The 14,295-nt window shown below is 40.8% G+C and overlaps 1 protein-coding gene across 1 annotated transcript in view; it reads left to right on the forward strand.

Moving 5' to 3' along the window:
* Window positions 1-4,644: 4,644 nt before the first annotated feature.
* The window catches only part of LOC113424589 (von Willebrand factor A domain-containing protein 7-like), a 59,272-nt gene continuing 49,621 nt past the window's right edge, over window positions 4,645-14,295 (forward strand). The window contains exons 1-2 of the mRNA XM_087954257.1: window positions 4,645-4,959; window positions 9,440-9,559. Coding sequence (XP_087810383.1) covers window positions 4,719-4,959; window positions 9,440-9,559 — 361 coding nt within the window. The 5' untranslated portion in view covers window positions 4,645-4,718. The remainder of the gene's footprint in view (window positions 4,960-9,439; window positions 9,560-14,295) is intronic.

The following is a 14,295-nucleotide window of genomic DNA, read 5'->3' on the forward strand; positions in this document are numbered from 1 at the left end:
CGAATCCTCAAACAAATCAACACAGAATTCTCACTCAAGGCACACATGGCCAGGGCTCAAATTTCCTACTTCAGACACATAATACAAAGACCCAGCTCTCTAGAGAAGTTCCTGATCCTGCCAAAAGTGAAGGAAAAAAGAAGAAGACTTCCCAACATCCAGGTAAATGGACTCAGGTACAGTGCCAATGGATGGTCCTTTGGAAGACATAAAAGACAAGGTTAGGGACAGATTATAATGAAGAAAATCTACCAATGTGGTCATTAAGTTTTAAGGATTTGATGGCATATGATAAATAAATAAATCCCCAATCTGATTTCCATCACAAGTTTTGGGATTACACAGATTTGCACCAGCCTTAATTTACTTTACATTTAGAAAATGTACCTGCGATGATCTTTACCTAGCTAATCTACCATGACTCTTATCTGAATATAACATCTCTTCTGAACTGAGTTCAGTTTTGGTTGTTTTTAGGGCAGAGTTTTCAATTTTTTTCCAGACTGAGGAATGTGAACTCCCTCAAGTTTAAGAGAATTTTAAGATTCTGCAGAACACAGTTTGAAAAAAAAAAACTGTTTCAATACAATATACATCCCTAAACTTGAGAACAATGCAAAAGGAAATTTTACGTTTAATGGTTTTCCATTGTTTTAATTGCCTTTTAATGATTTTGTTTGTTTTGGCTGTTTATTTGCTTGTGCTTATTGCTTTATTTAATTCTGAGCCACCCACAGTCACATATGTGAGATGGGCAGCTACATAAGTTGAATAAATGAAGTAAATATTTAATAAATTGCCATTGCCTTTCTCCATGATCTTTTTTAACTTCCCGCGAAGGGTACTGATTTTCCCTGGTGCTTGAGAAATTTTAAAGAAACTAAAGCTAACAGTCCCTGGTTATCATCAAAAGAGAAAATTGTACATTGGAAAGATCAGAGGTTTTTCCATCCTTACTGTCATTATTCGAATTATTTTTTATTAATCAAGTTCAGGGAATTAACAGAAAGGACTGCAGTTTAAAGTCCACCACACCCTTGGCAAAAATTGAACTTATTTAATTGGGGTCACTACAAGTCATGTGAAGACAGAAGGCTGGAAGAGAGACGATAATTGCAGACTTTTTAAAAATGCAATTTTATCCTTTATTTATTTGCCAAATTTAAATGGCCATCCATCTCACACAAAGTGACACTGGGTGACATATATTCAAACCAGCAATTACAATTCTGGTTCTGTCTCTAATTAAGAACGACTTAGCCAACAGAACAAAAAAGTAAATAAATGTAGAAGTAGGAAAGGAGAAGGGAGAGATAGCAAGTAAGGAGGTTTACTTTCTTATTGTAGAGCGGCTTAGTAAAATAAACCATGGCTGAGGCAGGAAAGCAGTTCATAAGTCACTCTTGCAGTATATTTTCCATCTTCAATTGTTTTTGCACCTGACTTGTTGCAAGGAGCTGGATAAAAACTAATCTAACTAAATCTGAAGTTTGCCCCGAATCTCAGAGAACTTTGAGTTTGATGATCCAGTCTTCTGAAGAAGGGATGGGGAACGATGGCCCTTTTTATGACTTGTGGACTTCAACTCCCAGAATTCCTGAGCCAGCCATGGGAATTGAAGTCCACAAGTCATGAAGGGGCCATCGTTCCCCACCTCTGTCCTAAACCATCTTCTCAGTTTTTGACATGATTGGTGCAGTGGTGGGATTCAAAAAAAATTACTACCGGTTCTGTGAGGTGTGGCTTGTTGGGCATGGCGTAGCTTGTTGGGCGTAGCGTGGTGGGCATGGCAGGGAAAGGATACTGTAAAATCTGCATTCCCTCCCCACTCCTGGGGGAAAGTTAATACAAAATCCCCATTGCCTCCCCACCTCACTAACCTGCTTTCCAGCTCCATTCTCCTGGGCAGGGCAACCAAAGAAGACCCAGCCAATCAGCTGGGACTCGGGAGGCAGAGAATAGATGGGGGCGGGGCCAGTCAGAGGTAGCATTGGCCAGTAGTCCGAACTACTCAAAATTTCCGCTACCGGTTCTCCAGAACTGATCAGAACCTGCTGAATACCACGTCTGGATTGGTGGCAAGCAAGGAAATATAACAAAGAAACTGGTTGCATGGTTGGACCAAATGTAGAGTGAGGCCAATCCCCTTTATATTGGTTTATAACTTCTCATGTTCTTGCATGCCCCTCATCCCCACTCAAAACAAGAGAAAGTGTTTGTCACAAAAACCACAAGGCTGGGATTGACACTCTCTTGTTTTCTACATATAAGGCAGAGCTTTGGTTGCATAATCATGGCCGCATTTTGATATTTTTTTCCCACACACTGCAAATACCCTTACCTCAAAAATATATAATCCCAATCTTTCTTTGCCTTTTTCTGGCTTTTCCTCGCCCTTCCTCTTTACTTTCTTTCTTTCAGAGCAAATGGACATATTTACAGCCCTGTGCCACAGCTATTCTCTGTCTTTAAATAAATAAACTGATTAACAAATAATATTTATGGAGCCAGTATATGATTGGAGGCATCTTTGGTAATTAAGATACTTTGGGAAATTAGTTTTTTGCTTGTAGCTTCCTTTTTTGTTTTTTTGTTTAAATTAAGTCAATTTTTTAAAATAAAATAATAATCAAAAGTTGAAAGATGCGAAGCATTTCGTAAGTATCTTGATACTTACTTAAGCCAAATTGGAGATCCCACCATTAAATGTACAGTTGAGTGCCAGCCCTGAAAACATCTTGGGCCAAGTGTCAATATTGTTGTACTTCTGTATTGTCCTCTAATTTTTGTTCATTCAATTCAACCCTCGAGATTCCCTCATCAATGGCCCCTCAGGTCTTTCTGTTATTTTATTCTTTTTTAAAAAGTGGATGGATTAGGTGCCATCAATTCATTGTTGAATCTTAAGGACCACACAGATAAATTTTCTCAAATCAAATAAATTAAGAAAATAAAATAAAATAAGAAAACAAAACAAATTACCATAATAAAATAAAATAAAGGAGGAAGGATTAGTAAGTATTTTCATTGCCTTGACTTATACATGAAAAATAAAAAGGAGGAATAAACATACACTATGGAAACTGGACAGCTGCAAGGTGGTCAGCAAAATCTAGAGCAATATGAATTAAAATAGGATTAAAATGAGAAAATAACAAGATCTTCACCTACCATTAAAATAATACTAGTGCAGTGGAACCTTTCAGGGAGGGAATTCCATAAGTGGAGGTGCCAACAAGGAAAGGAATCTCCTTCTCTCTTATAATCACTTCTTTTATTTATTTGTTTGTTTGTTTGTTTATTTATTTTTGTCAATTGCTTAAAAGATAATAGGTATAAGTAAAAACATAGTTATGAATACATGGATACATATAAGAAAAATTAAAAAAAAATTAAAGAAACAATAGGACAGGGACGGTAGGCACGTTGGTGCGCTTATGCACGCCCCCTACAGACCTCTTAGGAAAGGGGTGAGGTCAATAGTAGACAGTCTAAGGTTAAAGTTTTTGGGGTTTGGGGAAGAAACCACAGAGTCAGGTAGACTATTCCAGACATTGACCACTCTGTTGCTGAAGTCGTATTTCCTGCAATCAAGTTTGGTGCTGTTAACCTTGAGTTTGTATCTATTGTGTGCTCTTGTGTTGTTATGGTTGAAGCTGAAGTATTCATTGACAGGTGGGACATTGCAATGTATGATTTTATATACCAAACTTAGATCAGACCGAAGGCGGCATAGTTCTAGGTTTTCTAGGTCTAGAATTTCAAGTCTGGTGGCATAAGGTATTCTGCAATGAGTAGAGGAGTGAAATATTTCTGGACTTTCTCAACTGTGTTAATATCAGACACTTCTGATATTACTTCTGTAAAAGAGAACGAGGAGGAGGAGGAGGAGGAGGAGGAGAAGAAGAAGAAGGAGAAGGAGAAGGAGAAGGAGAAGGAGAAGGAGGAGGAGGAGGAGGAGGAGGAGGAGGAGGAGAAGAAGAAGAAGAAGAAGAAGAAGAAGAAGAAGAAGAAGAAGAAGAAGAAGAAGAAGAAGAAGAAGAAGAAGAAGAAGAAGAAGAAGAAGAAGAAGAAGAAGAAGAAAAAGAAGAAGAAGAATTAATGAGGAATCAGGAGAAGGCCCACCGAGTTGCAAGTTCTAGGCTGAATTTAGTGGGTCACTTCCACTCGACACCATCGGACAATGGAAGGCACGCAGTTTGTTGGGGTGGGCAGCAGAACTTGGGGACTAAAAAGTCTACTTGCATCCTCACCATCTCTGCATGCCACCTGAGCTCGTCAACCAGGTTGCTGTTTGGCCCCCTAGGCTAACCTACTGCCCTCCAATTTTGTGAGGAAACAGGACAGTCTTGATTGCAAGCTGGGAATCCTGGAAGCTTGAAGTCCACCTGACTTAAAAGCTGCCAAGTGTTTTAGAGGCACAGCAGTTTTGTTAGAAGAAAAGTGTCCATTTCAGGGACAGCCTTGATGATGGATACGATTGCTAATGTCCCTTTACCTGGGCCCTGTGTAGCATGACGAAGGGCTGGTGCATTTCTTTTCCTGGATTCTTTAGCTACCTGAAGGAGGAAACAGGCTGAAGAGGCAGGGGATTTCCCCAGCGCCACTCAAGTTATTTAACCAGCAGAGCGAAGGGCATGTTCTAGAGCAAAGGAAGCTGAGAGGCAAGGCAACACACTCCTTTCCTCCTCTGTCATCTGGCCGCTGTGTTGCCAAGCATGCTGCTCTCCTTGCTCCTTTACGCAGGGATTGTGAGCGGATTCCGCCCCAACCATGAATCAGGGGAGATCTCTTCAAGTGACTTCACAGACACTGACATCACGGAATTGGGGGCGCTGCGGGCCGTAGCCTGGTACCTGGAAAGGAACCCCCTTCCTGGAAGACCTGCCCTGACTCCTGGAGAGCTGGAAAACATGAATCCATTGAATGCAACCGGGCTCTTCAAGGCCTATTACAAAGGTGAGCTGGTTTGGGGGCCCAAAACAAAAGTATTCGTCTTGGTCCAAAGCCCAGTGTCCGTCCCTCGGTCCTAAGACCTTGGCTCCTCTTGTCATATCTACAACTAAATTGCATTGTTCTTCCCCTACCTGACTTTTCTCCAAAACCACATCTTTCCAGAAGGCTAATTGTGATTATCAGTGCTTCATCTCACCTTCAGACCATGAAAGAATCATCATCTGAGGGAACATTGGGGGTATACTGATCAATCTGTACAGATTCTAGGTTGCTCTTTTAGGCTCTTTCCAGCCTTTTCTTCCATACTATCAAATGTTCTCCATGTTGAGTTGACCCAAAGGTGCTTTTTCAGGAGGCAACTGGACTTTCTTGGGTGTTTTGTTTTTTTTTGAAGGCATTTCACTTCTCATCCAAGAAGCTTCTTCAGCTCTGACAGGATAGTGGGGAATGGAAGGATTACTTCTATTCCTTCCTACCCCCTATCCTGTCAGAGCTGAAGAAGCTTCTTGGGTGAGAAGCAAAACATCTTCAAAGAAAAAAAACAAGAAATTCCAGTTGCCTCTTGAAAAAGCACCTTTGAGACAACCATGACCTGGATGATTGAAAATCTCTATAGTCATGTTGAGTTGAATTGGATGGGTTGGGCTCCAATTTTGACATTTCCCAGCCACCTGGAGAGGAAATGGGATTCAGGAGACATCTTTTAATGTCATCTCCTTGATCCTTAGACCTGGCTAGAACTAGAAGAGGGATAGCCCTTTCAAAGATGTGCCCAGCTGGGTTTCAGATGTAGCATCAGCTGAGATCCTGGGCAGGAGTGGAGATGTGGTGAATGTCATTGGGGAATCTCTTATGGCAGTGGTTCTCAACCTTTTCTTTACCACAAGATCCCCTTTAGATCCATCACCAAGACTTAACTCAAGATTTTAAATCATAATTTTTCTTCAAGCTTGGATGGACCCCTGTGATGACATCACAGCCCCTCAGGGATCTGTGGACCACAGGTTGAGAACCAACCACTGTCTTATGGCCCTCAGGGATGCTGCATCATTGAGCTGGGATCTAAGAATCAGCCGGGGTTACTGGTATTGTACCATTCACCTTGCTGCCCCGCAGCTTTCTTGCCTGAGCTCACTGACTCCATTTCTGGGCTGACAGTGGAAGTCCCCAAACTTGTGGTCTTTGGGGAGTTCAATCTTCTTCCTCAGGGAATGGGGCCTGAGGTGACTTGGGAGTTCATCACCGCTACAACAGCCATGAGCCTATCTCAGAGTCCGACATGGAACGGATCTGATGTCCCTGTCAGAGCGGTGCAGAGGTGAACTGCTAGGGGTTCACGGGGATTCGGGAGAGCCCCTCGCTAAGATTCTGTGCAGTTCAGAGAACCCCCTAATCCCTCTCCTGGCTGGGCCCGGCCCACTCCACCCCTCCCCTCCCAGGAGTACCCACACGGCCCATTTTTGATGCAGGTGAGTGCAGGGCGCATGTGGGGGGTCAGGGAGAGAGAAAAACAGGCCTCCCGGATGTTTGGGAAGACCAGAAATGGGCCCATTTCCGGCTTCCAGAGAGCCTCTGGAGCATGGGGAGGCCGTTTTTCCACTCCTGGAGGCTCAAAGAAAACCTCCGGAGCCCGGGGAGGGCAAAAATGCCCCCCCTGCCACTGCCATAGTGCAGGAAGCCAATTAGGCCACACCCATCATGGGCACACTCACCCAGCAACCAGGCAGAGAACCCTTTGCTAAAATTTTTGAAGCCCACCCCTGGAGCAGTGGCTCTGAGATCTAATATTGGGGGTGCTTTGGGTGTCCCTGTTGTCATGGTTACCTCACACCCTGATTATCCAGGGATTCGCTAGCTCCACCACCCATTAGATTGATCTGCCCCCCATTAGCAACTAACGAGCCTCAGTGGGTTCTGCTGGACTGTAGTATGGTTCCTCCAAAAGTCCTGTTTGCTGTTTGATGTAAGGGGCCCTCTGAAGCTTTGGTGTGGCTCACACCCAGGTGACCTCTCTCCAACAACAGGCTTCAGATGAACCCTGGCAAGGCTGAGTGGATCCCAGTTCTGGGACTGTGTCATTTTTTTTTGTACTGGATGTGGTGGCATTGCCCCCTATAAACCCAGAGGCACAATCTGGGGTACCTAGGATACTCACAACTCCTGTTCAAAGAGCAGGTGGCACTTTTGGCTGGGAGGCTGTTGTTTGCACAGCTGTTGTGTGCCAGTTGCATACAGGGATGCGATCCAACCGGTGGTACAACCGGTTCAGGGAGAGCCCACTTTGCACAAGCGCACACCAAATGCTCGTTTCACGCGCACGCAGCATTTGAAAAATGCTGGTTCTCCAGCTCTGAAACTTACCTTCTGCTGCAGTCCCAGTGAGTAAATTCACCTGAGGAGCAGCAATCCGCTGTGCCATGCCAAACAGCTGAGCTGAAAACCCTGGAAATAAAGGACAGAATAGGGCAGGGGCGGGTGAGTGGGGCCAAACCATCACCGTAACAACCGGTTCGCTCAAACCGGGCTGAACTGGTAAAATCACACCCCCTGGTTGCATCCGTTCCTGAATCAGTGGGCTCTGCTCACTGTCATGCTCAGCCTGGTCCCCTCCCATTTGAATTGCTGGAATGTGCTTTATGTAGGGCTATCCTTGAAGAATCACTGAAAGCTTCAGCTGGTGCAAAATGCATGCTAGAATGGCATACATTACACACCTGTTCCGCAAACTGTGTTGGTTGCCAGTTTGCTTCCGGGTTCAATTCAAGATGCTGGTTTTGATCTTTAAATCCCTTCATGGAAAAGGACCAGAGTGACTGAGAGTATCTGAGAAGGCAAACTGGGGATCCCCTTTATCAGGGAATTTGGCAAGTCCCAGCAGACAAGACCTTCCTACCATGGCATCCACCTTATGGAATCTTCTTCCCTCCGCCCCATGGAAGTGAGGTTAGCTCCATCTCCCTTAACGCGGCACAAACCCCTCCAGAACTGGCTATATGCTATCAGGCCAGGAAATCAGGGGAACGTAGTGGTGGCTCTCTTACCTACCGAAACTTTATCTTTTCTTGTTTCATATGCTTTTTGACTATACAGTTTTTTAAATAGTTTTTGCTTGGTTTATGTATGTAGTTTTGTATTTTAATTGTTATAAGCAGCCCAGAGTTATTTTCTTATGAGATGGGCAGTCCTATAAGTACTCCTCAATTTAAAACCATTTATTTAGTGACCATTTGAAGTTACAGCAGCACAGAAAAAAGTGACTTAGGATCGATTTTCACACCTCTCACTGTGGCGGCATCCTCGTAGTCATGTGAACAAGATTCGGGAACTTGGCAACCAGATGTATTTCTAAAAGTTGCACTGTCTCGCGGTCACTGTTTGTAACCTTCCCAAACTTCAGACAAGTAAAGTCAATGAGGGGAAGCACCTAACAACCGGACAATTCACTTAACAACTGTGGCAAGAACAGTTGTAAAATGGAGCCAAGCTCATTTAACAACTGCCTTGCTTAGCAAACAAAATTTGGGGCCCAATTGTGGTTGTAAGTTGAGAAGTAGATATACAGGGATAGATAGATAGATAGATAGATAGATAGATAGATAGATAGATAGATAGATAGATAGATAGATGGATGGGTTGAATGTATGGATGGTTAGATAGATGGATGGATGGATGGATGGATGGATGGATGGATGGATGGATGGATGGATGGATGGATTGATAAATTGATGGATGATAGATAGATTGATGGATAAATTGATAGGATTATATATATATATATATATATATATATATATATATATAGAGAGAGAGAGAGAGAGAGAGAGAGAGAGAGAGACAGAGACAGAGACAGAGACAGAGAGACAGAGACAGAGACAGAGACAGAGACAGAGACAGAGAGATAGAGAGAGAGAGATGATAGAGGGATAGAGGGATAGAGGAAGATAGATAGATAGATGATAGATAGATAGATAGATAGATAGATAGATAGATAGATAGATAGATAGATAGATAGATAGATGGATGGATGAGATGGATTGATGGATTGATTGATTGATTGATAAATTGATAGAGGGGATTAGATAGATAGATAGATAGATAGATAGATAGAGAGAGAGAGAGATAGAGAGATAGATAGATAGATGGATGGATGATAGATAAATTGATTGATTGAGATAGATAGATTAGATAGATAGATAGAGAGATAGAGAGAGAGATGATAGATAAAGATGATGATAGATAGATAGATAGATAGATAGATAGATAGATAGATAGATAGATAGATAGATAGATAGATAGATAGATAGATAGATAGATAGAAAGATATGATATAGGTAGGCAGGCAGGCAGGCAGACATGATAGATTTTCAAAGCATGTATATTGAATATGCCAGATAGATTGAAAGATCAAGAAGAATACTACTATTGTTACTACTACTACTGAGGACAACAATTTTAACTGATCCACTTTTTTTTTTTTACACAGCTGATGTCTCTCCCAGCCGATTCCTAAAAGCCATCCAGGAAATTGTCACTGGAAATAATCTAGTGGAATCATCTAAAGGCAACAGCGACTACTACTTCTACTGTGAACAGTTCAGCAAAAGTAAGATGGGATTTATGGTTGCTGATGCTTAGAAGGAGGGGTACGTTCAGTGGCAGGGAGGGTGGTATTAGGAAATAGAGGAACTCCGCTTTGAATGGAAACAGGTAACAAACCTGGTCAGTGGCCAAGATTCTAACAGAGGCAGTCATTCTAGCCCGATCCAGTTAAAAAATCTTCATCCAAAGATACACACCTAAGTCCAGGTTATGAACCTGGGATAGAGAGAGCAATCAGTGGATTAAAGGGAAACGAAATATAAAATGTGATAATTGTGGCATGTTTCCAGATGATTTATGGTTGAACATGGTTAGTTACTGAGCTAGTCCTTTCTGGCTCTAGGGGGCATTGCTTAGCTCCGTTACAAAGCCGAAGAGCCAGCACTGTCCAAAGACATCTCCGTGGTCATGTGGCTGGCATGACTAAATGCCGAAGGTGCATGGAACGCTGTTACCTTCCCACCAAAGTGGTCCCTATTTTTCTACTTGCATTTTTACATGCTTTCGAACTGCTAGGTTGGCAGAAGCTGGGACAAGTAACGGGAGCTAATTCCACTACGCAGCGCTAGGCATTTAAACCGCTGAACTGCCGACCTTTCTGATCGACAAGCTCAGCATCTTAGCCACGTCCCTAATTATTAGGTATAGTTTTGCCCAATTCATTCCCCAGAAATCATTGATCCCACTTGGAACAGCTGATGAATTCACTACAGTCTCTGGAGCAATGGCAGGGAACTGGTGAAATTTCAGATATTGGTGAACTAAAGTTCTCAACATGCCTCACTATGGGCCATGATTGAATTCTGTTTAAAGGGCTACAGTTCGTGCCTTTGACCTAGTTCAAAACTGAAAATGCTCGGCTTTAATTTAGCCACAGTGGATAAAGTTGTCATATTTGTCCAGCACTCCCATTCCTGCTGTCAGCACATTTGTGGTTTAATGCTTGTCAGTTATACAAAGGATGGGGTGATTTTCTTATTGTGTGCATATGTTATTGACTTCCAAGTTCTGTTAAAAGAAAGAGCTTTGGAAAAATAATAAAAGTCAATATTTGCAGAGGGAAATTTTTACTTTACATGTAGCAGAGATTTTGGATTTCATGAACAAGAATACTTTTTTTTTATCTTGCTTTTTTTCATAAACAACTCGAGCCAGGAAACATACCTAATAGTCCTTACTCGACCTCTTTTCCCCACAACAACAACAACCCTGTGAGGTGAGTTGGGCTGAGAGACAAGGCCTGGCCCAAAGTTATCAAGTGATCAAATGAGGTACTAATACCACTCTATAAAGCCTTAGTAACACCACACCTAGAGTACTGCATCCAGTTTTGGTCACCACATTATAAAAAAGATGTTGAGACTCTAGAAAAAGTACAGAGAAGAGCAACCAGGATGATTAGGGGACTGGAGGCTAAATCATACAATGAACAGTTGCAGGAACTGGGCTTGGCTAGTCTAGTAAAGAGAAGGACCAGGGGAGACATAATAGCAGTCTTCCAATATTTGAGGGGCTGCCACAGAGAGGAAGGGGTCAAGCTGTTTTCCAAAGCACCCGAAGGCCAGACAAGGAATAATGGATGGAAACTGAACAAGGAGAGATTTAACCTGGAAATAAGGAGAAACTTTCTGACAGTGAGAACAATCAACCAATGGAACAGCTTTGCCTTCAGAAGTTGTGGGAGCGCCACCACTTGAGACCTTCAAGAAGAGATTGGACTGCCATTTGTCAGAAATGGTGTAGGGTCTCACACTTGGCCGGGGGGTTGGACTAGATGACCTATAAGGTCCCTTCCAACTCTGATTATCTGTTATCTGTTATCTGTTATCCAGTCAGCTTTCATTCCTAAGGCAGAATTAGAACTCTCAGTTTCATGGTTTCGAGGCCAGAACGTTTACTGCTGCACTAAATTGGTCCTCTTTTTATGTATTTGGGTTTTTTTAAAGAACTTTCACAGCAGACTGCTGAAATTTTATTCTAATACGGTTATTTTATGATTTTATTGGAAGCTATCAAGAGTCACATTTCATAAGCTATGTAAATATATCAAAAAAACATTTAAAGACAGCATTATAATGATGCAATGCTAACATTGATGAAAACACATTAAGAAGTATAGGTATCAGTGATTAAAGTCAAAGGTATCTAAAAAGTAAATCCTATTATATACATTTTTCTTTACATACATCAACACATATCTATTTTTTTTAACAAATTTTATTGATTATACAACTAAAATATCAAACACATACACAACACAGAGAAAAAAGGGAAAAAGGAAAAAAGAAAATGATTAAAAACTAGCAGTTCTATTATCGACAGTCTATGGTTCCTTGTTTGTTATCAATACTGGTGATATATTTACAAATACATCTTATTGCGAATATATAATTACTACCTCTTTTACATTTTACGTTGTTTACTAATATATTTTCTATTTTTGTTCTATCCAGTCATACCAGCATTCCCAGCTTCTATAATATTCTGATGTTTCTTTTTCCTTAAGTGCTAAGATTAATTTATCCATCTCTGCACAGGCTGTTATCTTCTGAATGACCATTTACTCTGTTGTAATATCTGCCTGTTTCCAACACTGTGCAAAGGTTATTCTGGCTGCAGTAAGAATGTGCAATATTATATATTTGACTTTTTTAGAAATTTGTCTATTAAATATCCCCAATAAGAAGAATTCTGGTTTTAATTCAATTTGCTCAGCTGTTATTTCCTCTAACCTTTTTTTTATTCTATGCCAGCATCTTTGGGCTTCAGTGCAGGACCACCACATGTGAAAGAATGTTCCACAACACATATCTATTGTATCTTATCTATATTTGTTTCTGTCTTATATAGGTTATATAAATTATATTCTATTTGTCTATCATATTACTCTCTTAAGGCCTCTTGAATTGGTTATATTACTCTAATCTTCCTTTTTATATCTATACTCCAACCATTCATACCATATCGCATAATATTTTTTTAACTATTTTAAATAATTAAATCAAATTGTTGAATTGTCACCCAGCAAGTTGGCCATGGTGAGTTAGTTGCAGTAAGTTGCCCCATTCCGGAGAAGGGAGTACAAAGAGATATGTGAACTGTCTCCAAGTATCTGAAGGGCTGTAATCAGTGGTGGTATACTCTCGGTTCGGACCGGTTGGGCCAAACCGGTAGTTTTAAAAAAGCGTCCTACGATCAGTTGAGAAGAAGAAGAAAAAAGCCTCATCGGCTGAGAGGAAAAAGAAGAGAAAAGCGTGAAAAATGGTCATGTTGCTTTTTTCAGTGCCACCGTAACTTCAAATGGTCACTAAAGGAACTATTGTTCAAGTCGAGGACTCCCTTTAATGAGATATGTAGCTGTTGAGAAGAATATCGGAAGCCATTTACTTATATCTTTCTCTTATCTTCTAGTTTCGTCTATCATTTTTCCTTTTAGTTTTTCTTTTATTTCTCTCTTTTTGTTTTCTCTGTTCTATTGTAGTTTAGATAGATAGATATAGATAGATAAATAGATAGATAGATAGATAGATAGATAGATAGATAGATAGATAGATAGATAGATAGTAGGTAGGTAGATATAGATAGATATAGAAAGAAAGAGATATAGAATGAAAGATAGATGTAGAAAGATAGATAGATATAGAAAGATAGATAGATGATTGATAGATAATAGATAGATAGATAGATAGATAGATAGATAGATAGATAGATAGATAGATAGATAGATAGATAGATAGATAGATAGATAGATAGATAGTCAGACAGACAGACAGACAGACAGACAGACAGACAGACAGACGAATAGAATAGAATAGAATAGAATAGAATAGAATAGAATAGAATAGAATAGAATAGAATAGAATAGAATAGAATTCTTTATTGGCCAAGTGTGATTGGACACACAAGGAATTTGTCTTTGGTGCATGTCCTCTCAGTGTACATAAAAGAAAAGATACATTCATCAAGAGTCAAGAATCATAAGGTACAACACTTAATGATAGTCATAGGGTACAATAAGCAATCAAATCATTCCAGGAAACAGTCAATAATGATCCAAGTGACAAAGTTACAGTCATACAGTGACAAGTGGTGGGGGTGATAAGGAGGGACGAGAAGATTAACAGTAATAGTAGTTCAGACTTTGTAAATAGTTGGACAGTGTTGAGGGAATTATTTGTTTAGCAGAGTGATAGCTTTCGGGGGAAAACTGTCCTTGTGTCTAGTTGTTCTGGTGTGCAGTGCTCTATAGCATAGAGATAGATAGATAGATAGATAGATAGATAGATAGATAGATAGATAGATAGATAGAGATAGAAATAAGAATACACACTTTTATATAAAGCAATAGCTAGATGGAATGATTAGAGGTCGAAAGATAGCATTATTACGTATGTTTAAATTGACACTAGAATGGCATATTGAAATATTGAATAACTAAAAAATGAAGGACTATATGTTAATATAAACATGTGTATTAACACCAGGGGTGGGATTCTACCAGTTCTATCCACCTCTGTAGAACCCGTAGCTCTGAAGAGCAGCAGACATAGAACTGGTTCTATGTCTGCTGCTGTTTTGGCCCACCCGCCCGCCTGGGCTCTTACCTGACCTTTATTTCCTGCTTTTTCAAACTCAGCTGCTTTGCGCGGCACAGCTGCGGTTGAAAGATCAGGAAAAAAGTGCTTTTCCAACCACTGCGCACCCGCACACATCACTGCTCAGATGTCCGGGCAGCTCAAC

Source organism: Notechis scutatus, chromosome 2, assembly GCF_049901735.1.
Source record: "Notechis scutatus isolate UNSWTSFEM ecotype Mainland chromosome 2, rNotScu1.2, whole genome shotgun sequence".
Classification (NCBI taxonomy): Eukaryota; Metazoa; Chordata; class Lepidosauria; order Squamata; family Elapidae; genus Notechis; species Notechis scutatus.